A 27,203-nucleotide genomic window follows, 5' to 3' on the forward strand; every position below is an offset into this window, starting at 1 on the left:
TTTTTTTTTGTTTTTTTTTTGCTTGGGGCGGCCAAAAAGCCAGAGCCGGCCCTGATCGAGGTAGAGGTGTATACCTAAACTATCCCCAACTTATCACCATCCTTTTTATAACAACCTTTTACATATTTGATTACTTAGTGTCCCCCCTCAGTCTTCTCCAGTTATCTACATATCTCTGCTAGTGCATCTCAGTATTGATATGAACAAATCTGCTTTTCCAGTTCTATCCTTTGATTAGGAAGTGGAACAACAAATTGTAGTAAATTTTGTGGTTGCTTTGTAACGTAGACAAATGTCTACTGAAACAGGTCTATAAAACGTATTTTAATATGTCATCTTAACTAGGATTTGAATCCAGGTGTCCAGAAATAAAACCCATTGCATTAAACTACTGCATCACATAATCTCTTAGTTTATTTGTTTAAGTATAACAAATATTCTAAAGAGTGCTTTTTCTGTTTATTTGGAGAATTCAGCACTAGAACTGTGTGAATCATGGATTTTTCAATTCTCTGACTATTCCAAAAAACCATGTTTTGGTTCAGGTGGAAGTGAAAACAATTTTTTTTTTTTTTTTTTGTAATTTGCAGCGAATTAAAAAATCAGAAAAAAATTCGAGCTGGGTCAAGTCAAACATTTTGTTCAAACCGACTCAATGTCTTTCATTTCAATTCTTATATTTTAACACAAACAGTGGTTTGAGCATTGGCCTGCTAAACCCAGGGTTGTGAGTTCAATCCTTGAGGGGGCCACTTAGGGATCTGGGGCAAAATCAGTACTTGGTCCTGCTAGTGAAGGCCGGGGGCTGGACTCGATGACCTTTCAAGGTCCCTTCCAGTTCTAGGAGATAGGATATCTCCATTAATTTATTTAATTTAAAAATTTAAAATTTAAAAAATGTATTTAATTTATTTGTTGTTCTGACATTTGCCCCTAAAGTTAAGGTTTAATTCTCAAAGAAATCTACTTCAATGGTGGCACATACAAATCTATCAGCCAGCAGCAAACACCAAAGCAAGTGCAACAGGTGCAGTTGTACCGTGAGAGATTTCTGCCTCCCCTCTCTCCTGGAAGTTTGGATGTTGATGAGTTCCTCAGAGAGTTTTCCTAGTTTTCACTCTGAATGCTTTCTCTCCTGTGCTGATTGGCTTTTTTACTCCTGCACAGTCAGTTTTCCTGACCCTGTCCCCCATGTCTGCTTCCCTTGCCTTCCCCTCATCACTCCCTACATTGTCTCTTCTCCCTTCATTTGTTCGTCTATTCTCATACTCTAAAACAGTAAAACATAAAGCCAGAGACACCCTCCCCCAAAATAAAATACTAACAAAAATAATTGAACTAAATGAAAATAAATGAAATGTTTCAAGCTATTGTGTTCACTTTGCTTGTATGTTCTATCCCTTTTCCACCTTGTCTACCTTAACTGTTTAGATTTGAAGCTCTTTGAAGCAGGGGGTTATCTCACTGGACAATTCCTAGCACAACTGGGCCCCCGATATTGGTTCTAGGTGCCACTGTAATGCATGTAATGCATGTGTTTATTCTTAGGAGTCCATGGGAAAGAGCTGTGATGGGAGAGCATATGTTATTACTGGAATGTGGAATCCTAATGCACCTACTTTTCTAGTACTTAATGAGGAAACACCTAAAGGTAAATGATTTTTTTTTTAACAAGCTGTTTTGCTTGCTTAGTAATTATTTAGTATGATAAAGAATACTTAACCTCATTTAATAAATGTTCTCTGTCTTTGTCTCTCTGACACCATGCTGTATATTTCAGTTTAATATTAACATCATGGTAACCCCAAAGGCCTCAGTCAGTATCACAACCTCACTGTGCGAGGAACTGTATAAACACATATAACATAAAGAATTGCTCATACTAGCATGTGCTCTTGCTGCCAGGTCAGAATCCTGTAGAAGAGCAGTGTGTGAGGTCACAGGCATGTTCCCCTGGGGATTAGAATTTTCAATCCCAAGGGTACTTAGGAGCCATTTCCTCACTGTGCATAGTTCCTGTTTTACTGCTTGGTTGAATCTGGAACTCCTATCCTTTTTTTTAAACCTTGATTTTGGCCTTCAATGTAGTATTGACTCCTAGGACAGCATAATTTTTCTTATTCTTGGATTTTTTTAAAGTGTATTTTAAAGTGTTATATAGTTTGTTACTTCTAGCATAGTGTAGACTTAGCTGTTGCTGTGCAAGAGCCAAGTCTACACAATTTCCAGTTCATGACTTGACTGCGTTCTTTCCATTGTCCATTTGTAGTCTGATCACATAACTATCCCAGTTGAGTGCATTTGTTATTGCCTGAGGCTCTGTATCCTATTCCTGATGACTAAAAACTAACTCTTATTTTAAAAGCTGTTTCCTGCAACAGTAAAATCACATACTTAAGGAGTCTTATTTGTAACTTACCAGGCATAGGCATCATTAATCCATTTTGTACCCAAGTGCCAATGGGGCTTGGGACAAATGGAGGATGATGTAGGGGATGCCTTGACACTTGAGTATCTGGCTTCTAATACAGCTCACTACTTTAGCATTAGATTACACCTTCAGATTTGTGACCTGATCCAGTGTAATTTTCCAGTTATTTGACCTCAGACCATGGCTCTGGTCCACAGTTTCTTCATTCCCTCCCCCTCCTCACCCCATATGGGACATTTTGCCTCCATTCTTGCAAATGCTTATTTGTGTGAGAGAACTACCAGAATTATTTGGTATTAAAGGAGAATATCCCATTGGCTATTGTGCATTTCATTCTATGTGGATATACAAGATCTAAAACAGAAATGAAATATGTGCTGCAGAATCAATAGATGGATTTAATAGGAAGGGATTTGGACCTAAATAGCCATCTATTTCCGTGGTGTTTTTTTATACTACTCAGTACCTTGAGAAATTGAATCTTTTTGAGACTGACTACTTTTGTGAATGTGAATTTATTTTTGTGTTCCAGATAAACGTGTGTACATGACTGTGGCAGTGGATATGGTGGTCACTGAAGTGGTAGAGCCAGTCCGCTTTTTGCTGGAGACTGTTGTTCGTGTGTACCCAGCTAATGAGCGTTTCTGGTATTTCAGCAGAAAAACCTTCACAGAAACTTTCTACATGAAGCTAAAACAGGTACAGCAGTGTTTTCTAATAAGAATAAAATTGCCTTTCTTTAGGAAAAATTGACTTTCTGAGCATTAGGTCTACCCTTTTTAATTATTTGTTTCTGTAGATGTTTCCAATGCCCCTGATTATGCCTAGAGCCGGCTCTGCGCCATTAACAGGCTAAGCAATTGCTTAGGGCCCCAAGCAGCTGAAAGGGGCCCCCATTCACTTTTTGTGTTTTGGGGGTTGGGGGTGAACAATATTCATGCTTAGGGCCTCCAATGGGCTAGCACCACCTTTGTAACGGCGATAAAGAATAGCGTTTAAAAATGAAGAAAAGTCAATCCTTTGAAAGTCTTAATTTTATCGTGTTATCTTTTATCTAGTTTTATTTATATGTACACACACATAAAATAAATAAAAGTCATGAATTTAATTTGTTTTGTTAAAATGTTTTGGAGTTCACAGGTCCAAGTTGGTTACAAATGCACTTTGCTTAATCTCAAATACTCCTTTTCATGCTAGTCAATGAAAGGACCATTATTCATCTCTAGGCATTTGAGTTTGTATTCCCTGGCATTACACATTTTATAAATGCTTAAATTGGAAGCTTCCTATATAGTTCTAAATTGCTCACTGATGCAGTGGTAAACGTCTACGTATACTTACAATAATGTAGCTCTAACATTAAAGCAACCCAGGCATCTTTAAATATCAACAGCTCACTCTAGTACTGTAGTTCATTACAGCATCATTTATTCTTCAGATTATTTTATATAGTGTCATTTATGTGTAGGGCCCTACCAAATTCACAGTCCCTTTTGGTTAATTTCACAGTATTGTTAACTCTACGGGTCCTGACCCAAAAAGGAGTTGAGGGGCTGGGGGGATTGCAAGGTTATTGTAGGGGGGGTTGAAGTACTGCTACCCTTACTTCTTTGCTGTTGCTGGCGGCAGTGCTGCTGTCAGAGCTGGGCGGCCAGAGAGCGACAACTGCTGGCCAGGAGCCCAGCTCTAAAGGCAGAGCCGCTGCCAGCAACAGCGCAGACGTAAGGATGGCCTGGTATGGTATTGCCACTCTTACTTCTGCACAGCTGTTGGTGGGGTACTGCCTTCAGAGCTGGGCGCCCAGCCGACAGCCACTGCTCTCTGGCTGCCCAGCTCTGAAGGCAGCGCAGAAGTAAGGATGGCAATACTGTAACCCCCCTGCAACTCCCTTTTGGATCAGTACCTCCAATTTGAGAAATGCTGGTCTCCCCCTTGAAATCTGTAAAAGCACACAAATGACCAAATTTCACGGTTCGTGATGTGTTTTTCATGACCGTGAATTTGGTAGGGCCCTAAAGATAATACAAAAGTGAAGGCAGAAACTTTAAAACTGACGTAGTGACAGAAGAAAAAATATTCTAATATCTGCCACTAGTTGGTCTTCACGAGTCATAGCTCAAATGTTTAAAAATGCACCTGCATGAGCTATACATGCAAAAAGTCCAGTGCATGTGTAAAGTGTGGATTTTCACATGCCAGATACACTTACACTTGGGTAACCCTGATTTGCACATACAAAATGAGGAGTTTACATGCATAATTTATGCATTGACACTCTTGTGGGTAGCTATCAAGGCTGTATCCCCACTTTGAACTTTAGGGTACAAGAGTGGGGGCCTGCATGAGGACTTCTAAGCTTAACTACCAGCTTAGTTCTGGTCCGCTGCCACCATTCCCTACCCTGGGAAGCTTTTAGAAACCTCTCACCAATTCCCTGGTGAATACAGATCCAAACTCCTTGGATCTTAAACAAGGAGAAATTGACCTTTCCCCCCTCCTTCCTTTCACCAACTCCTGGTGAATACAGATCCAAACCCCCTTGGATCTTAAAACAAGGAGAAATCAATCAGGTTCTTAAAAAGAAGGCTTTTAATGAAAGAAAAAGGTAAAAATCATCTCTGTAAAATCAGTATGGAAAATAACTTTACAGGGTAATCAAACTTAAAGAGCACGGAGGACCCCCCCTCTGTTTTAGGTTCAAAGTACAGCAAACAAAGATAAACACTCTGGTAAAAGGTACATTTACAAGTTGAGAAAACAAAGTAAAACTAAGACGCCTTGCCTGGCGTTTTTACTTACAAGTTTGAAATATGAGAGACTTGTTTAGAAAGATGGGGAGAACCTGGATTGATGGTTGGTCCCTCTCAGTCCCAAGAGCGAACCACCCCTTAAAACAAAGAGCACACACACAAGCCTTCCCCCTCCCCCAAGATTTGAAAGTATCTTGTCCCCTTATTGGTCCTTTGGGTCAGGTGTCAGCCAGGTTACCCGAGCTTCTTAACTCTTTACAGGTAAAAGGATTTTGGAGTCTCTGGCCAGGAGGGATTTTAGTACTGTACACAGGAGAGCTGTTACCCTTCCCTTTTTAGTTATGACAGTAGCCTTCAAAAATGATAAGCCCATTTGATTGGTAAGGATCAGGAAATGAATCTTTCCTTGATTCAGTGAACTTGTGCGTAATGGGGCTGTAACCTCACCTTGCTCTGTGGCTTTTTTTTTTTTTTTAATGTATAGAAGGAGATAATTTACCTGAATATACCTGTGGTTCTGGTGTGTGGAGAAATTTGCCTCCTTATCTCCTCTTGAATGTTGCTGGTAAAGTTGTAAAATTGGCAAAGTTCATGGCCTGCTTGAATGAATGTCATAAGAACATAAGAATGGTCATTCTGAGTCAGACTGAAGGTCCATCTAGCCCAATATCCTGTTATTCGACAGTGGCCAGTGACAGATGCTTCAGAGGGAATGGACAGAACAGAAGCATTATGGAGAGATCCATCCCTTGTTGTCCACTCTCACCATCTGGCAGTCAGAGGTTTTGGGACACCTCATAGACTCATAGACTTTAAGGTCAGAAGGGACCATTATGATCATCTAGTCTGACCTCCTGCACAACGCAGGCCACAGAATCTCACCCACCCACTCCTGTAATAAACCCCTAACCTATGTCTGAGCTATTGAAGTCCTCAAACCATGGTTTAAAGACTTCAAGGTGCAGACAATTCTCCAGCAAGTGACCCACGCCCCACGCTGCAGAGGAAGGCGAAAACCCCCTAGAGCCTCTGCCAGTCTGCCCTGGAGGAAAATTCCAAATATGACGATCAGCTAAACCCTGAGCATGTGGGCAAAACTCACTAGCCAGACAGCCAGGAAAGAATTCTCTGTAGTAACTCAGATCCCACCTCATCTAACATCCGATCACAGGCCATTGGGCATTTTTACTGCTAATAGTCAAAGATCAATTAATTGCCAAAATTAGGCTATGCCATGGGGGTTGCATCCCTGACCATCTTAGCTAATAGCTATTGATGAATTTATTCTTTTTGAACCCAGTCCCCTGGCAATGAGTTCCACAGGTTGAATGGGCGTTGTGTGAAATAATATTTCCTTATGTTTGTTTTTAAACATTGCTCATATTAGTTTCACTGGGTGACCCCTAGTTCTTGAGTTAGGAAAGTTATTTATCCCTTCACATATTCACTTTCTCCACACCATTCATGATTTTATAGTCATATCTTTCTTTTCTAAATTGAACAGGCCTAGGCTTTTTAATCTCTCCTTATATGGAAGTTGCTCCAGATCTCTAATCATTTTCGTTTCCCTTCTCTGTACTTCTTCCAGTTTTAATGTATTTCTTTGAGATCGCACCGCCAGAACTGCATGCAGTATTCAAAGGCTTTCCATGGATTTATGTAATGGCACTATGATATTCACTGTTTTATTATCTATCCCTTTCTTAATGGTTCCTAACATTGTTAGGTTTTTTTGACTGCCGTTGCACATTGAGCGGATGTTTTCATAGAACTATCGGCAGTGTCTCCAAGATCTTTCTTGAGTGATAACTGTTCGCATCATTTTGTGTGTATATTTGGGATTATATTTTCCAATGTACCGTACTTTGCACTTATCAATATTGAGTTTTATCTGCCATTTTGTTGTCCAATCACCCAGTTCAGTGAGATCTCTTTGTAACTCTGCTGTCAGCTTTGGACTTAATTATCTTCAATAATTTTGTATTATCTGCAGACTTTGCCACCTCACTGTTTACCCCTTTTTCCAGATCATTTGTGATGAATATGTTGAACAGCACAGGTCTCTGTACAGATCCTTGGGAACCCCACTATTTATCTCGCTCCATAATGAAAACTGACCATTTATTCATCTTGTAATCAATTATTGATCCATAAAAGTACCTTCCCTCTTATCCCATGACTACTTACTTTGCTTCAGAGCCTTTGGTGAGGGACCTGGTCAAAGGCTTTCTGAAAGTCCAAATACACTATATCCACTGGATCTCGCTTGTCCAAGTGTTTGCTGACACCCTCAGAGAATTCTAATAGATTGCTGAGTAATGATTTCCCTTTACAAAAGCCATGTTGACTCTTCCCAACATATTGTGTTCATCAGTGTGTCTGGTTGAAACTATAGTAAAAAAACAAAAATTATCAATGTGCCTGGTACTGAAGTTTGGCATCCTGGCCCGTAATTGCCATGATCTACTCTGGAGCCTTTTAAAAAAAATATTGTTATTTTAGCTGCTGTCCTGTCATCTGGTATGAAGGCTAATTTAAATGCTAGGTTACATACCACACTTAGTAGTTTTGCAATTTCATATTTGAATTCCTTCAGAACTCTTGGGTGAATACCATCTGGTCCTGCTGAGTTATTACCATTTAACTGATCATGTTGTTCCAAAACCTCCTCTATTGACACCTCAATCTGGGACAGTGCCTCATACACCTCTACCCCGATATAACACGAATTCAGATATAACGTGGTAAAGCAGTGCTTCGGGGGGGCGGGGCTGCGCACTCTGGCGGATCAAAGCAAGTTCGATATAACGTGGTTTCACCTATAACGCGGTAATATTTTTTGGCTCCAGAGGACAGCGTTCTATCGGGGTAGAGGTGTATTTGTCACCTAACAAGAATGGATTGGGTGTGGGAATCTCCCTCATATCCACTTCAGTGAAGACTGATGAGAAGAATTAATTTAGCTTCTCTGCAATGGCCTTGTCTTCCTTGAGTGCTGCTTCAGCATATGGGTCATCCAGTGGCCCCATGGACTGTTTGGTAGTCTTCCTGCTTCTGATGTGCTTAATTTTTTTTAAGTTTGTCTTTTGCTAATTACTTTTCAAATTCTTTTTCGGTCTGCCTAATTATACTTTTACACTTGATTTACCAGATTTTTTGGTTTTCTATTTTCCTCAGTAGGATCTGACTTCCAATTTTTAAAGGATGCCTTTCTGCTTCTAATTGCTTCTTTTACTCTGCTGTCTAGCCATGGTGGCATTTTTTTATTTGGGGGGCGTAATACATTTAATTAGAGCCTCTTCTATGGTGTTTTCAAAAAGTTTCCATGCAGCTTGCAGGCACTTCACTGTGTGGCACCCACTTCTCGCGAGCGCCCCCTTCTGGTTGGGTGTGTTTGTAGTCTTTAAACCAGTCCCAGCCTTGGTATCGGGCTATACCCCCCAGGACTTCCTCCCTGAAGGCAATGGTTTTGCCCTTTTAGTCTGTTCTGCCCCCAGTTCTCCAACTGGGCCTCCTGACAGTTTAGTCCCCTTATGGGGGTTTACTGCTGTCCAGTTGTAGGCCCTTCCCCAGTGGCCTATGGGGGAACTCGGGTCCACCAACTACTGAGTCTCATCCCAGGGATCCTAAGAATAGTAGCCACGCTCCACTTTAGTAAAAGTGCCTTCAGTTCCCTGGGCCACTTCCCCCTGGCCCCAGCCTTCCCTGACACCTTACTCTTAGCTCAGGGCCCTTCTAAGTTCAGGCCCAGCAGCCAGCCAGGAGCTCCCCCAGTCCTTACTAGCACTGAGTTGTCCGTTGTGCTGCATTTCCCTTTGGCCAGCCAGGAGTACTGTCTGCACTCGTCTAGCTCCAGCAAGGAACTGCCCTTCTCTGTCTCCGCAGCTACTTTTTATAGGGCTCTCCTCCTGGTCCCTGATTGGCTGCTCCCTGAAGCCACTCTGATTGGCTGCTTTCCCTGGAGCCACTCTAGCCCGCTTGGAGGACCTCTCCACCGTTCTTTCCTGGGACGAGTGTGGCAGGACCCTGAGGCTTCCAGCAAGGGGCCTCAGGGCCTAGTCCACCCTGTCACACAGTTCCGTTTAGTTTCCTTTTAACTAGGTTCCTTGTTTTGGTGGTGTTTTCCTTTTTGAAATTAAATGGGACTGTGATGGGTTAGTTTGGTATTTTCTCCCCGGTAAGGATGTTAATTTTAATTATGTTATGGTCACTATTACCAAGCAGTTCAGTTATATTTATCTCTTGGACCAGACCCTGTGCTCCACTTAAGACTAAATCAAGAACTGCCTCTACCCTTGTGGGTTTCAGGGTAAGCTGCTTCAAAAGGCAGTTTTGACGGGATCCCCAGGGTGCAGCCTGGGACTGTGGGACTGCTGTGCCCCCTGAACTCTCTCCAGCCTGGGCTGTCTCTCTCATGTCTTGCTAGTGACCAGCAGCAAACCCCTCCAGGTGCTATCACTCAGCACAACCACATGTGGAGACCCCACACCCAGCTAGATTGAATGAGTGCTTCCAGAGCCACTCATGAATCACACAGGGAAAGGCACCTGAGCCAAATCCCCCCAGCTCCCAGCACTGTACCCCAGAAATATACCGTCTTGCACTGCTCAAGATGGGCAGTGCAAATGTATTAATTGGTTCATTCTTCATCAGTGGAAAGTGGATATACACCAGCCTTTGCAAAACCTGAGCAGATTTGCCCCACACTTGATACAAACTCACTGGTAAAGATAAACAGTAAAACAAATTTATTGACTATAAAAAGATTTTAAGTGATATGAAGTGATAGGCAAAAAGTCAGAGTTGGTTACCAAAAGAAATAAAATATAAGCACGCAATCTAAACTCTCAACCCTGTTAGACTGGGCAACAGTTAGACTAAGCAGTTTTTCTCACCCCACTGGATATTGCAATCCTTAATATACAGATTTCACCCTTGAAATCTGGGCCAGTCCCCTCAGTTGTAGTCTTCAGAGTGTCCTTGTCGCTTGCAGCGTAGGTGGTTGAAGGAGAAAGGCCCAGCATGGGCCCCCTGTGTTTGATTTTATATCCTCAGTCCACGTGCTTGGAAAACACATGTCCAGGCATCTCTGGGTGGGCATTGCTGAGTCTCCAGGCAAGGTTGAGCAATTCCCCTGTTGTGGCCTCATGCAGGTGAGTCATTGCATTGTAGCTCCCTTGCTGGACAATGGTTGTTGATGCGTTGATTGACACCCCGCCCGGGTGTTGGTTACTTTCCTTGCTGTTGCCTCTGGGGAGCTAATATCTGGTTGATCCCCCAAATTACAGCATGTTTTAGTGACAAGCATACAACACAATTCTCATAACTTCATATTAGGGCTGTCAATTAATCACAGTTAACTCACGTGATTAATTCAAAAAAATTAATCGTGATTAATCGCACTTATAACAATAGAATACCAATTGACATTTATTAAATATTTTTGGATGTTTTTCTACATTTTCAATATTGATTTAAATTACAAAACAGAATACAAAGTGCACAGTGCTCACTTTATATTATTATTTTTGATTACAAATATATGCGCTGTAAAATGATAAACAAAAGAAATAGTATTTTTCAATTCATCTCATACAAGTACTGAAATGCAATCTCTTTATTGTGAAAGTGTAACTTACAAATGCAGATTTTTTTTTGATTACATAACTGCACTCAAAAACAAAACAGTGTAAAACTTTAGAGCCTACAAGTCCACTCAGTCCTACTTCTTATTCTGCCAATCCCTAAGATAAACAAATATCAGAGGGGTAGCCGTTAAGGTAACTCCCTTCTCTTCGTGTGCCAGTATATTTATGCTTGTATCTGTAATTTTCACTCCATGCATCTGAAGAAGTGGTTTTTTACCCACGAAAGCTTATGCCCAAATACATCTGTTAGTCTTTAAGGTTCCACTGGACTCCTCATTGTTTAAGATAAACAAGTTTGTTTACATTGACGGGAGATCCTGCTGCCTGCTTTTTATTTACAATATCACCTGAAAGTGAGAACAGGCCTTCTCATGGCACTTCTGTAGCCGGCATTGCAAGGTATTTACTTGCCAGATATGCTAAACATTCATATGCCCCTTCCATGCTTCGGCCACCATTCCAGAGGGCATGCTTCCATGCGGATGATGCTCGTAAAAACAATAATGCGTCAATTAAATTTGTGACTGTACTCCTTGTGGGGAGAATTGTATGTCTCCTGTTCTGTTTTACCCGCATTCTGCATATATTTCATGTTATGGCAGTCTCGGATGATGAGCCAGCATGTGTTCATTTTAAGAACACTTTCACAGCATTTGACAAAATGCAAAGAAGGTACCAATGTGAAATTTCTAAAAATAGCTACAGAACTCGACCCAAGGTTTAAGAATCTGAAGTGCTGTCCAAAATCTGAGAGGGATGAGGTGTGGAGCATGCTTTCAGAAGTCTTAAAAGATCAACACTCTGATGCGGAAACTATAGAACCCAAACCACCAAAAAAGAAAATCAACCTTCTGGTGGTGGCATCTGACTCAAATGATGAAAATGAACATGCGTCTGTCCGCACTGCTTTTGATCGTTATCAAGCAGAACCCATCATCAGCATGGAAGCATGTCCTCTAGAATGGTTGTTGATGCATGAAGGGACATATGAATCTTTAACGCATCTGGCATGAAAATATCTTGCAACGCCAGCTACAACAGTGCCATGCGAACGCCTTTTCTCACTTTCAGGTGACATTGTAAACAAGAAGCAGGCAGCATTATTTCCTGCAAATTGTAACCATTGTTGTTTGAGTGATTGGCTGACCAAGTAGTAGTCCTGAGTGGACTTGTAGGCTCTAAAGTTTTACATTATTTTATTTTTGAATGCTGATTTTTTTTTGTACATAATTCTACGTTTGTAAGTTCAACTTTCATGATAAAGAGATTGCACTACAGTACTTGTATGAGGTGAATTGAAAAATAATTTTTGTTTTTTTACAGTGCAAATATTTGTAATAAAAAATAAATATAAAGTGAGCACTGTACACGTTGTATTCTGTGTTGTAATTGAAATTAATATATTTGAAAATGTAGTAAACTTCCAGAAATATTTAAAATAAATGGTATCCTATTGTTGTTTAACAGCGCAATTAATCACAATTAATTTTTTTAATCGCTTGACAGCCCTACTTCATATGCATTAATGATATACATATATGGATAGAGAAATGACTTTCAGCAGATGATAACCTTTCCCTTGATACCTTACAAGGCATGCTTTATATGTAATATCACAATTATGTACAGATGAGGAATATGGGGGATTACAGGGTGTTCCCTGAGGGTTACAGCATGTCACAGCAGTCATTTATGGTATCCAGACATTTTTCTGTCTGCATCCCTGTCTTGAGGTGACACATACCCAGTCAGTTCGGGGATAGTTGAAATCCCTCATTATTGTTGGGTTTTCTGTTTTTGTAGCCTCTGTAAACTCCTTGAGTATTTCACAATCACTGTCACCACCCTGGTCAGGTGATTGGTAGTATATTCCTGCTACTATACTCTTATTATTCATGTATGGAATTTCTATCCATAGAGATTTGATAGTAAAGTTTGATTTATTTAAGTTTTTTACTATATTTGACTCTGCTTTCTCTCACAGGTAGTGAAACCCACCCACCAGTGCAATCTACTGGAATTCTTACATATTTTGTGCCCCACTATTAGTGTCACGTGGATTAACATTGTTCCACCAAGTTTCTGTAATGCCTCTTACTTCAATATCCTCATTCAATCCCAGGCACTCAGGTTCACCCATTTTAGTAATCAGTGTTATAGCATTTGTATACAAGCACGATATTTAATTGTCCGCCTTCATGTGATATTTCAAGTGATGTCATCTACACTGCCCCCCTGGTGTGTGGAAGGAGTAGTGAGGGAATTAGTGTTATAAATTGAAGCATTAAATGATCATTATTAATGAAAATCACGGTATAGATTATTGTAATGTTATATAATGCTTTAATAATATTGATTAAGACACGTAACTTCCTCAGAATAACACACAACAGATTTTTGTGCAAGTTATATTTCCTCCTGAATATTTCACTTCATTAGCACCCCCAGAGCTCTGTTTGGCATTATTTGTATGAAGGGACTGTGTAGTTCAATCTAGGGGAGGTGGACCCAAGATACAGCATACTGCATATTCCCTCTGTGTGTCTCTCCCAGGACTCTGTGTGTGTGATTAACATGATTTTGCATCCGTCCTTGCCATGCAGTGGAAGGGTGCATATGCTTCTTAGGATATGTCTATACTACCTGCCGAATCAGCGGGCAGTGATCGATCCAGCGGGGGCCGATTATTGCGTCTAGTCTAGACGCAATAAATAGACCCCCCGAGTGCTCTCCTGTCGACTCCTGTACTCCACCGGCATGAGAGGTGCAGGCGGAGTCGACGGGGGAGCGGCAGCAGTTGACTGACCGCAGTGAAGACACCACGGTGAGTAGATCTAAGTACGACGAAGTATCTTAGATCAACCACCTTCCCCCCCCTTCACCCCGTCAATGTAGACCAGGCCTAAGTATATGTAAGCTTTATTGAATAATGTTCAGTAGAGTAGAATCCAAAGGTCCTCCCGATAGTTCTCTCCTGGCTGACACCCAATTACTTGCATTATTATTCAGTTCATTCTGGAATTATGTAGAGTTTCATACTCCTGCAATAAACATTGATCCATTTTCTCTAGAGACTTACACATTATATTGATATTGGCTCAAGATCTGAAGAGAGGAGTCTGATCTTCTAATTTGTGTTGTACTGCAGTGGAACCACAACCCCTGTGGTTGACTTAAATGAATAGGACTGACTTAATTTTGCTGATCCTAAGCTAGAATGACAATTGTCACTTTACTGAGGGATAAAACAATTAGTGCTGAACAGCTAGTGATGTTTTTACTATGCAATAAAGGCACAGACTACACTAAATGCCCACCTGAGTAAATCAGTCTCATGCAAGCTGTTTTCTTTGGCACTCCTGCTCTTCAGTTTTACAATAGAGATAAGTGAAATACAGTCTTGGTAGTCCATCGATCCGATGATGACAAATCTGTGCAGATCATCAGTTGTTGGTCTTATTGTGTGCCCTCTGATGGCTATACAAGCCAATTCTAGAGGTGCACATTTTGCTGCAGATGGTGCATGGGAAGTTCGCGGTCAGTGGATTGTGCGCTGTTGATGCTCTGTGACACCGTTCGCGTGCCTCTTGTAGATACTGGCAGCGGTCTTCCTCAAAGGCGATGCAGGTATTTCTGACTGTTGCACGCCACTGTGGTCTGTCGCTGGCGGTGTCCTCAAAGTCCCTAGGTTTGATACTGCTGTACTGCAGATTGGCTTTGATGGTGCCCTTGTAACGTTTCCGTGGACGACCTATATGCCGGATGCCCTGGGAGAGCTCACCATACAGAAGCTGGCGGGGGATTCTGTTGGCATCCATGAGGCTGACATGACCGGTCCAACGTAGCTGTGACTTCATGATCATCATTTCGATGCTTGTCATCTGGGCTCTCTCGAGGACTTCGAGATTGGGCACTTTGTCTTGCCAGCGGATCTTCATGATGTTACGGAGGCAGCGCATGTGAAATGCTTCAAACTGCTTGATGTGACGCCTATATAGTGTCCATGTTTCGCACCCTTACAAAAGAGATGAAAGAACAACAGCTCTGTACACAAGCAGTTTTGTTGACATCCGGATGTTATGGTGATTTAAAACTTTGACACGCAGACAGCCAAGTGCCTGGCTTGCTTTGGATATTCGTGCATTGATCTCGTTATCTAGTGATCCATCACTGGATATGACACTACCCAGATATTTAAAGTTCTCCACTACTTTCAGCTGAGTGCCGTCGATGGAGATACTCGGACAGAAGCATTGGATCCAGGTGCAGGTTGATGGAGAACTTCTGTCTTTCCGAGGCTGATAGTTAGTCCGAAAAGTTGTGAGGCCTCAGCAAACTTGTTGACAATGTGCTGAAGATCATTTTCAGTGTGAGCCATGAGGGCACAATCGTCAGCAAAGAGTGCCTCAAGAAGGAGTTTCTGCACTGTCTTAGTCTTTGCATTCAGGCGACGGAGGTCAAAAGGTGAACCATCGTGCCGGTATTTCAAGTATATACCTCGGTCCAGATCTTTCACTGAATGGTTAAGGACACATGCAAAGAACAGGTTAAATAGGACAGGAGCGAGAACACATCCTTGTTTCACGCCGTTGGTGATGTATAAATACAGTAGAATTTATAAAAAACACAAGTATGTGAAAATGTGGAAGACTGCTGCCCTTTCCAGTTTTAAAGAGCGCACACTATAATCCTTTTTATTTACATTTGCTTGATACTTATCTTAAAATACAGCTTCTTTCTTGGTCCAAGTAAACTTGAGTCAGCAGGGCATGTTTCAAGGAAACCTTTGCCTTTTTTTGAGGTGATTTTAAGGGTATCAGTGGGAAGTAGATTGAGGGGGCATTTTTGGTGGTTAGAAGAGTCCTAAATGTTGGCAGTGGGCTAATCTGAAGTTCTTAATGTATTTTTAAAATGTTTGTTTATATGTGCCTTGAGTTTCAGACAAACACATTTTAAAAAAATGAAAAGGACATTTAAACAGATTTCTGAATACTATACCAAGTCCTCAGAGTAATGCTAAAGCTGTACTACTGCAATGTTCTCAATAACACCCCTCTCTATACCTCCAAAAGGAATGTCCGAGACTTTGATAAATGATGAGATTATCAGTGTCGACATAATTGCTTGACCAGGGGCCTTGCAATTACTTGATACTGACATCCTGGGAGGTGAAACGTGTATGCATTGATAATGGAGCGAATTTCTCCCTGCTATATTTTACTAATCACAAGGGTAATGGATCTAAATTATAAACTGTAGATTTCACCCCGCACTTCCAGATCTGTATGGAAAATTGTCTGATACTCGGAAAGAGAGAAGAGGACCCATGCCTTGCTTTTTCCCAACATGGAATGGTTATAATAGAAACAGGTGTGATGGACTGATCAGAGTAGGGGGAAAACGCTTGATTTTGTCCAACCACAGGCAGTGCAGATTTAGACTACCCCATGGAACAGTTTCACCAACTGGAACTGAAACTACAGGAGGTATTTAGAGTGGAAGATGTTAATTACTGTGGGTGGAAATTGGCCAGCAAGCTGGAGTTAGTGCTCCCTTTTTAAATTAAAGGTTCCAGGGGCTCATAAATGACAAGTGGTCAGTGCCTTGGTTTTACACAGCAGGTTCTCATATGTTACTCTTATTTTTTTTTTTTGCTGACAGAGGAAACAGTAATATCTTATTCTAATCCTTGGTAATTTTTTTCTTTCACTTATCCTTTATTGGATATTCCTTTTTTCTCATGTGGTTAACACTATGCTTCTGAGACAAATTTAACACCACCTCCGTAAGACTACTTTCATTTGCTTTTTGAGGCTGACTTGACATTATTAGCCTGTTTGAAAAATAACTTTATTTTAACTCTGATTATGTAAGGTTTGCAAAGAATGAAGCAGGCTGAAAAAAACCTGATCTAAAACTGGTCTTAAAATGTACTTTTTGGCTTTACTTTATCTCCAGTTCACTTAATAGCAGCTATTTGGCTTTATTATTGTACAACCATATGAAAATACATGAATCACTGTACTTTTTAAATAATAATGTTGAGTACATCAGAGAAGAAACTTTTTAAAGTGGGAGTGGGCAGTAAGGAGAGATGTATATACTGTTCTGTGATGTCTGGGAAGCAAAGCAGCTGGGGCACATGTTGGAGAGGAGACATCTAGGAACAGTCCTGGTGTCTGGTTCTCTTCTCTTCCAAGATTTAATGTGGACACACTAAAGAGCTATTTTATTGATTTTTTTTCTTCTAGAAAATTCTATAAAATTCATTTATCCAATGCTCAAGATTTAAGTACATTACATTTTTAAAAATATGAAGTACAAGTTGTTTTAATCAACAAAAGAATTTGATGGGTCTTTAATGGATCGTTTGTCTCACCTCATCCATGCTAAATAAAGCATGTGAGAAAATGTATTCCTTTCCGTGTGCCTTGAAAGTTATCAAACTCAGGCACAGTCAGGTATGAAGCTACTTTTGAGTGTCAAGTGCCCTCCAGTGAGAATGCCTTGTTCCCCAAATTGTTATAACTAGGGATATTGAGCTCAGGCATTCCAACTAATTTCAGCTACTGCTAAAATATAAATACACTGGATACAAATCCTAAAGGGCTCCTGGGATTAAATGGAAGATGCACTGTACACAATCTACTTCTAAGGATCCTTTCACAGCACGTTGCTTACGCAGTGGGTGTTGTAATCTTTATGATGCGGAACGTGCTACCTACTGCCAACTCTCAACATTCTACAAAATGCCTAAAAAAATTGGTTTCTCAAAAATGTTTGGTACTTATTTTTATTATCACAACATTTTTCCTGTCTGTTCTTTGCAATTTTTTCTTGCAGCAGTCCCCTCCCTGTCTCAGTTTGTTAAATTTAAATTGTAAAGTTTGTGTTATAATTCCTCAAATACATAAAGGTTGTTGCGGGAGGAGCGTTAACAATAATTATTGTTTTCATTGCTGCTTTTCATCTTCCTCAAATTACGTTCAGCAGTGTCATATACTAATCTCAATCCATGTGTGCAATTTCCATTGAAATTGGATGGAGTCTTGCATAGGTGGTGAGTTATATGGGTTCATGGTGCCCGTGCTCCATCAATATTTAGTAACGTGGGCCTGGCTCCACCAATGTTTGGGCTTATCGCGCTTTGCGGGACCCTGCGCTTCAGGGGGACACAGGGTCCAGGGCAGCCTGGGGGCTTAGCAGGGAGGCTGGCGCTGGCAGCAGCGAGCGACCCGGCCCCAGTCTGCCCCGCTGTACTCCCTCCCCGCCCCCATTCCATCACTTCCCCCAAACTGCTGCCCTGCCTCTTTCTGGCTTCCGCCCCCTCCCCCTGAGCGATGCCAGGAGCTGGCTGGGTGGGCTGGGGCCGGGTTTCTCGCTGCTGCCGGCACTAGGCCCCCTGCTAACTCCCTAGACCACCCTGGACCCCGCGTCCCCCTGAAGCATGGGGCCCCCCAAAGTGCGGGGCCCAGGGCGGTTGCCCTGGTCTGTCCTATGGATGTTCTGGGAATCACCAATAATTATACAAACCTGGCGCTCATGGAGTCTTGCCCCCAAATTACTGTATCAGTCCTTGGTTTAATCCTATTTGATCAAACCAGCAGAAACATGGAGTTGGTGAATAGCAAGAGCCTAACATTAAAACTCATTTCATTTCCTTATTTTTAGTCTGAAGGGAAAAACCACACAAATGCTGGAGACGCAATTTATGAAGTTGTAAGTCTGCAGCGGGAGTCTGAGAGAGATGATGAATCAGTCAGTCCAACAAGTGGAGGGGGTCCACTATCGCCACAGGAGGATGAGGCTGAAGAAGGTAAGAGTAAAATGAACATGTACAATTCCCGTATATGCTGTTTTTTTCATAGTTTGTCTGTCTTTTATTCCCATATAGGTTTCTTCCTATTTGTGTCCATCAGGGATGTGTTATAATAGCGCCCTCCCCCACCCCGCCCAATCACCTGTCATTCACAACTAGTGCATCTTCAGTACCAGCAGTAGTGTCCGACACTTTAGACTGTCCTATCTAGGCTGTTTTATCCAGATGTAGCAGCAGACACGGTGCATCCATACAGCACTGTGCACCAAAACTTACCATTCCTCCTCACCTGTTAGGCTAACAAGATAGCAAGCTTCTGTTAAAGGGTTTTTCTTCCAATCAGAGTCCATTATTTTCTAGAAAGAGCTCTCATAATTAACAGCGATGCCAGGAAGCTCTTCGCTGTTTATAGTAGTAATGATTTCTGACTCAATCCCTGGTGCCTGTGGATCATTTTTATGTAACTTAAAAATTTTGTGGATTTTTTTTCTTCGTGCTGCCAATCTATCCTGAATATATTTTAAATGTATAGTAAGTGTCCTTTCAGCAGCTTGTTTGATGGAGCAGGCTTCAATAATTACTATTGCACTATTTATTCCTTTTTTTCCAGTGACTATTATTGAGAATAACAAGTGATTGTTCCAGAATTTAATGAACATTGTGCTATTAGAGAATAAATATTCTCTAGATCTTGCCCTCTTGATGTTGTGTAAAACAGTTTTATTTAAAAATAGAGCAAATAATAGTACAGAGGTGTGCATAGCAGGAAAAATAAAATGGTAAGTTAAACTTAATGTTAGTTTCCATATGTTAAATTCAAAATACTTGCAATGGAAATAATCTTTTTTTTAAAATGTCATTACAATGTAACACTGTTCTCATGGAAACTGCATTTAGAGTACTTGCCTAGAAGTTATCCATCCCGCTAGATGTGCAGATTAAATGAGTCACTGCCAGTTGTTCTACATACATTTCCATTGTTATGTACCTTCTTTTGCAGATCATTAATTATTATGATAGAAAAAATATAGTTTAAAATTACCCCCTCAAAATATTCATTTGTATTTTAGATCTTGAACTAAGATTTATTTACTTGTTTAATTTCTGTTTAGGGTCAAGGGTCATAAATACCTGGCCCATATCATCCCCCCCCCCCTCTTTTTTTTAAACCTGGTCCTGGCTATGGCATATAATATATATTGTAGGGACTTTCCCACTTCATAGGCTAACAGTTAGTTCATCCATGTATGGGTTTTGAGGGGTTGTTCTTTATTCTTTATGAAGTGCTGTTCCCGACTCCATTAGCTCCATCATTTTCCTCATGATTCATTGTATGACATTTGAAGCTTGCAATATTATTTATTTATATAATTCCATAAAAGTGTATGATGCCTTATTTGCATCCTCATCTTGCTTACTTACCCTTTGCAGCTATCTCAATTTCTGCCAACCCCAAGACTAAGCATCCCGTGGTCCTTTGTGAGCTAGATGACTCATGCCATGATTAGGAGTGGAAATGTCACTTTAAGAAATAAGACAGAATATTCTTTCAGTCCATCTGAAGAGAGTGGTTCAGTAGGACTTTTGTGCTGCTGTTCTATTGGCAGATGTGTGAATTTTCTTTCCACCCTGGTTTTAAGGTCATTAGCATTTTAATGTGAATGGGAAATACATTTCATTGTGTCATAAGAGCAAGACCTTATAGAAAATTGGGATCATGTTTTTCTAATAAATAAACCATACCTTTGTTCTTACTGGTGCCTTGGTTTCATGACACTAACTTCCAGTTTGACTTTATTGCAAAATCATACAGTGGCCATTTAGGAATATTTCATATCAACCTAACATACATTTTCATTACATTTTATCACTAGCATTGCAGTTCATATTTCTGTCAGCTCAGTCATCAAACCTGAGAGCTGGAGGCGGCACAGAAATATTCCCCTGCTTAGTCTTATTTAATTAATATTAACAGTTTGCTTGTCAAAGCAAAAGAATGCGTTGAACCTCCACACTAAATTGCCTTACCTTGCTAACAAGGTTGCTTAATTCAGACTATAATTTAACTAAAAAGAGATCCAGATGTGTATTGACTAAACTTTCTCTTATATGTTGTTGGAAGAGGTCTCAAGTGAAATGTATTAGGGTATCTGTGCTCATGTTCATAATGCATGGTAAAGTAGTGGGAGAGTGAATTATTAATGTGTAATTTTGACAAGGTGCAAGGCATAGCTGATTCAAGCACACTCATAGGGGCCTCCTTTGTAATCATTTTTTCATTTCTTCCCCCATTTAAATTTGCCCTGACAGAAGTCCCCAGACAAAGAGCCATCAGTGGCCAGGAAAGAATCCCAGAGGCTGCACCTAGATGGGGGGGAGCATGAAGCACCTGAAAGTGGGGGTCTGGAGTCATCCTCTAGAAACGGGGCAATATGAAATAGCTAGGAGGTTGGAGACTTAGAAGACCCCCATGAGGGGCAACATGAAATGAAGTTAGGCAGCTTGTAACTAGTGAGGAAAAGACAATTCTCCCTCACCTCTCCTGGTCATCTAAGACTCAAACTTGAAGTTCAAGTATCTCCCCCATGCTGCTGTTTCCTCACATGCCTGGCCAAACTTCCTGAGAACTACTACTCAGAAAGAGGAGATCTGCTTTTTGGAAGGCTGGGAGGTAGCTGGGGAGGGAAGCAGTTTTCAGGCATAAGAAGTACAGCACAGGGGTTCTCACATTCACTCCTTAATAGTGTGTGATGGAGGAATGAAAATAAGTAGGCACTGAACTATGGCAAAAAAATGAAACTGTTGCTCATTACTGTTGCAATGGTTGCAGCTGAACTGGTTCTCCCTGTTTTTCCTTCCACTGTGGGTTCTATAGCTTGCTAGAATTAGTCCTGGTGTAAGGTCACCGAATTGTAAAAGGTGTTAACCTCAGTTTCCTCCTCCTCTACACAGGAAAGAGTATAAATTGGTTGCTTAGGATATAGTTGGAGACTGCTCATGAAAAGTCAGGGTTCCATACTTAAGGTCCTAAGACTGGGGAAGGGGAAAGGTATTATTTTTGAGTTAATTTGTTTTGATTTCTAATGATATTTGTTACCCTTTGAAGACAATCCTTGATGACTAGGTCTGTTTTTTGTTTCTGCTGAATCAGTCCACCAGCTCAGTGCTCTTTTGATATGAAGTTGATATACAGCAACTAGATGTAAATAATTTCGCGAATTAACTTGTCACCTTTTTATCTCCCGGTCATTAAACTGTTTTTGCAATGATGGCTTTTGGGTTCTCTTGATATAGTTTTGTATGATATCAAAAACTAGGGCTCCCTGCTGTTGCCCACATAAAGTCATACTTAATATTCAGTGCTTTCAGAAAGTAGTTCAGAAGTAGGAAATAGATGATAAATAAAATGCGTTCTTTACAAACGTGCCAAAATTATACAAAAAGTTGAATTTATTTTGAGCCAACTATAAGATAGTTTTAATGGCACTGTTTTCCTAAGTAAACTTTTATATTGTTGTAAATTGGCAAAGAATAGTCTTCAAAAAGCGATTCATCCTTAAAAAAAAAAAATGAAATAAGTAACACTTTATTAGTAAGATGACACTTCTGGAGACAGTAGCTTGATAAGGAAGAAGTATCTACCCAAAGGTCAGTCATCTTATAGAACATTCTCATGATTTCCTGAAATGCAGTGCTGAATGGAAAACTAAGGAACAGTCAGCCTTTTGCTATAGCAACAGATTTCTCAAAGATGATTAGGCCTCCACCATGGCTGACATACCAGGAAGTGAATTGGGCATCTCCCAGACATGAAAGCATGAGTTTCTGCACTGATGCTGGTGCAGAAGGAAGGGACTGTGCTATCGGAGCCATATTGGAATGTGATTAAACATACGTGGATCTTACTAGGGAGGCGAAGTTTAATTTTTTTGCTCACAAGCTGGGGGGTAGAGGTAGAACTTCAGGAGGGAAGAAAAAATGTGTAGCAGAAGTCCCCTGGTCCTTGGACTTTTCTGAGATGGCTTCACTCTCCAGAAATAATAACAAAGTAATAGCATGTGAGGATTGAGACGCGGAGGAGAGGTTGATGTTACATGTAGTCACCATGAAATTCAAAGATGAGAGGGAGATCAAAGTGATGGAGGGGTCTGAAAGCTGCAGAGAAATCTGAGAGAGTTACGTATTTGAGGGCCCAGAAAGAGAGAGTACGTAAGGACAGAGTGAGCAATGTAAAATGATCTGATCATCATCTCAGAGTATGGTAAATTCATGAGGACAGTCTGTTTGAACATAGGACAAGATTATCCTCTATCAGATAGAAACCTTTGTTGCAGTCCCACAAGATTTAACTTTTTTATACAGCAGATTCTAATGAGTGCAAATCCATAGCATTACACTTAAAAAAAAAAAAAAAAAAAAATTACATCTGAGATGAGTCAATATCTCATTTTTACAGGTTGTACATTCTGTTCTCTAACATTAGACCATTCTTACTGCATTGCAAGTTAACCTTTCAGTTATTAAAAATACATTTAATCAACTCCTGCAGCAATATTATTGTGCTATTGGATAGTTTCTAATCCCTTCTTTAACTGGTGAAAAATTGAGTACAATATATTAAATTTTTTTTCTTGCTCTGAATGATGTAACACACGATAGTTTAATTTGATTTATGTTCATACTGTAAAGTTAGTGATTCAAGTGTGAATTCACAGTTTAAAAAAAGTTAATATTTAAATACAAAACATTTCCATAGGATACAAACCTACCTAGAGTTGTATGACGTGTGAATTTTTCATGTCAAATGTTGAAATTTGGAGTTTTATGGCTGCTTCTCTTCCAGAATTATTTTATAACAAAGTTACTAGGGGGCAGTAGTTTGGAGTTGGGGTCCTAGCTGCATTACATCCTTTCTTCTCTATCCTGCACTCAAGTCTCATCAACCCCATGAAAATTTGTCTTTGGGAACTCATTTGTGATCCAGGTCAGGAGTGGATGGGACAGGGATGATGGGTGCTCTGTGCAGCATCATATTCTTCCTTCTTCCAAATCCACAGGACAAATAGGTGCAAGTTGTGGTGGACTGGGTAAGCATTATATGAGTGAATTCTCCCTTCTCTCTGTCAAACCCGCTCCCCTTGAGCACTAAGGGATAGTTTCCATCTGCAGCAAGTTCCGTATGATGATCTTTGCAGCATAGGGCTTTTCTGTGAATGACCGTGGCCCTCTGTGGATATCCTGATATTCATGAGTATTTGGTGGGATTCTATGGGTTCTTCTTCAATTGATGGTCTCTATATGTATTCCACATTTGGGTATGCATGTGTACCATGTGCCTGGGTTCAGAAATTTTTGGTATGCAGTGTCCATTGGTCTGGGATGTGCAGTTACTCTCCTCATACTCCAAACAGACTACAAAGGGTAGTGTGAACCAACACCTCTCCAGTTCCTTCTTACCACCGCATGGACGGAGTCAGAATCCTCCTTGTCCACTTTGATCTTTCTTTACTGCGAACCCATAAATATAATTTATAAATAGTTGCAAATAGTTTAGGTTTTTAGTGTTTTTATAGTTAGTGTAATTAGTTTAGGTCTTCCCACCCCAGGAAGCTTCTCCTTTTGAAGAGGGACTATGCCAAGAGTTCCGGTATTCAAGAATTGTGTCTCCTGCACCAATTCCTTTTCCATCAGCAAGTGCCACCAGCACTGCCTTTATTGCCTTGGGGAGACTCTTATTGCCACCAAGTGCAACATCTGCTGCTCGTTCCCTCCCCAAACTCTTAAGGGATAAGAGCTTTTTCTGCAGAAGCACCTCATGGAGCAGGACGTGAAATCTCATTCAGATTCAGGCTGGAGAGACCTTCCCCGCACAACGGCCTCAAACTATGAGCAGCAGACATCCGAGCATGACCTCCAGAGTTGAGGCAAAAGCTCTTAAGTCTAAGAAACCCTCTCACAAGAGAGGGGGACATGAACATAGGCATAAGGACAGATCTCTAGCCAGATCTGCTTCTAAGAGAGAGGATTCCTCCCCGTCCTGTCAAAGTCCAGTGAACCTTCACATATGGGTTCTAAAGAATTAGGTCTGCATAAACCTTCTGTCCTAGAAGGACAGGCGTGAAGGATCCAATCATACTGGGTCCAGCTCCATCCCGCAACCTAATGAGCGGTACCCAACAGTTCCGTGTAGGAGTTCAATGCTGGGATCCCATCTGATGGCTCCGATGTTCTCGCAGTGGCGGATTATCAACTGGACCCACAGGACCAGTGCCCAGGGGCCCTGGCCAATTGGGAGACCCTTGAAAAATGGGCAACCCGCCCCCAACAGACAAGCGCTGGGCGGGGCAGGGGAAGTCTCTACACTCCCCCGACCCCACTCCCTGGCAGCAGCGCTGGGTGGGCGAGCGGGGGAAGCCCCCATGGCTCAACCTTGCTAAACGAATGGGACGGCATGGAGAGTCCAGTGCTCCCCAGCAGCCGCCCAGGCAGGGAGAGGAAGGGACGGGGCCAGACTCAGAGCCGGAGAGGACGGGGCGGGGCCAGAGCCTCTCCAGCTACGCTGGAACACTGCCCACAGAGCTGCCTGGGAAAGAGCCTGGCTGGGGAGGGGCAGCAGCCTGCTCACTGCCCAGGCTCCGCAGAAATGCGGGGCAGTGGGGGAAGCCCCAATGCCCTGACCCCTGCTGTGGTCCCGGGACTGGAGGAGATCTGGCTTCCTGCTGCAGCCTCAGGGCCCAGGTGAGGGGGGGTAGGACTGTGTGGGGCCGTGGGTGAAACGGTGGTGGGGCTGCAGGCAGAAGGTGTGCTCTGGCCCAGGGCCCCACGAAACCTTAATCCACCTCTGGTTCTCCATGCCAGATCTCTGAAACACAAGACATTTGCATTACCTGGATCCACTGGTCCACTCCTCAGGAGCCCTCAAAACACTAAGGAAGACCGAAGCCTTTACCCCGCTGGAGGATGTTTTCACTCTGTCCTGCCCACAAGCTCCCTTGCTCTCATGCTCGGCTCATTTAGAAACATGCCTACACCTGGGGAGTCCACCTTGTGGGAAAGAATATCTTTCCCTACTATGTCCACAACTTGGAACATCCTTCCCCATGTATCATTGGCACTGTTGGTAGAACACGAGCCTATCATTTTATCAAGTGACAGACACTCCAGATGAGGCTCCTTCTCCCACAAGGGAAACGAGACCAAAGAAGGTATTGGAACTGTCTGCCTCCTTCTAAATGCGGCTACCCCAGGGACCACTGGTATCCGATGCCTTACGCTCTTCCCCTTCTGGCTGATCCATACTGGTCTTACTGGGGCCTGTGGGATCCATATAGTAGGCATTGTGGATTTGTGCAGGAATCACACCAACTGTCTTCTCCTAGCCATTCCAGTTGGCTCCGTCGGAATTTAAGAGGAGGTCAAGTTGGATCCAGTTGTTCTGGTGGGTATATCATTCTCATCGAAAGAGGTGGTTGCTCCATCATCTCCCTCTCTGATGACGAAAAGCAGTACAGGAATTGTTGCAGAGTGTGGCAATGGAGCTCCAGATAGCTCCTTAAAGAGGTCCAGGACACACAACAGGGCCTATTGGACATCCTCCAGGCCTCTGGCCCTTTGAAGGTGGCCCTTGCAGTTTTGGAACCAACCAGATTGGTGTACCCCTACCCCAGAGAGCTGAGAAATCACATTTTGTGCCAGATAAAGTGTCAGAGGTTTCTTCTGCTCATTAAGTTCCCAACTCCTTAAGTGGTTCAAGTGGCTGCACGAAGGCCCAGACTACTCTAAGACTACCCCAACTGACAAGGGTGCAAACATCTCGACCTTTTGTGTAGGAAAGTGTCATCGGCTAGTCTCCAATTCAGAGCTGCTAACTATGAGGCATTGTTAGCAAAATATGTTTTTCTGAATTATGCCAAATTTGCAGACTTTAAAAACAGACTTCCCTGGGAAGCTAGGGCCCAGTTCCAAGCCCTTACTGATGGAGGCAGGTTGGTGACCAAGATGTCACTTCAAGTGACAGTAGATGCTGCTGATACTGCCTTTAGCGCCATTGTCACAGCTGTAGTCATGAGACATGAGTCATGATTGTAATTATAGAATAGAATCATAGAAATGTAGGACTGGAATTGGTCATCTAATCCAGCTCCCTGTACTCAGGCCAGGACTAAGGATTATCTAGACCATCCTTCACAGGTGTTTGTCTAACTTGTTCTTAAAAATCTCTGAAGATGGAGAGTCCACAACCTCCCTAGTTAATTTGTTCTGACACTTAACCATCCATATAGTTAGGAAGTTTTTTGTAATGGCTAACCTAAATCTCCCTTGCTGCAATTTAATCCCATTACTTTCTTGTCCTGTCCTCAGTGGATAAAGAGAACAATTTATCACACTTCTCTTTATAAGAAGCTTTACATAATTAAAGACTATTATCAGGCACTCCGCTTAGTCTTCTCCAGCTAAACAAACCCAGTTTTTCAATGTTTCCTAATAGGTCATGTTTTCCAGACCTTTCATCATTTTTGTTGCTCCTCCTCTGTACACATCTTTCCAGAACTGAA

The 27,203-nt window shown here is 41.7% G+C and overlaps 1 protein-coding gene across 1 annotated transcript in view; it reads left to right on the forward strand.

The window, feature by feature from the left end:
• The window catches only part of LOC112107404 (rab GTPase-activating protein 1-like), a 545,250-nt gene that overhangs the window by 127,449 nt on the left and 390,598 nt on the right, over positions 1–27,203 (forward strand). The window contains 3 exon segments of the mRNA XM_026655425.1: positions 1,549–1,651; positions 2,964–3,130; positions 18,501–18,645. Coding sequence (XP_026511210.1) covers positions 1,549–1,651; positions 2,964–3,130; positions 18,501–18,645 — 415 coding nt within the window.

This window comes from Terrapene carolina, unplaced genomic scaffold (assembly GCF_002925995.2).
Source record: "Terrapene carolina triunguis isolate 2854851 unplaced genomic scaffold, T_m_triunguis-2.0 Scaffold210, whole genome shotgun sequence".
NCBI classification, from domain to species: Eukaryota; Metazoa; Chordata; order Testudines; family Emydidae; genus Terrapene; species Terrapene triunguis.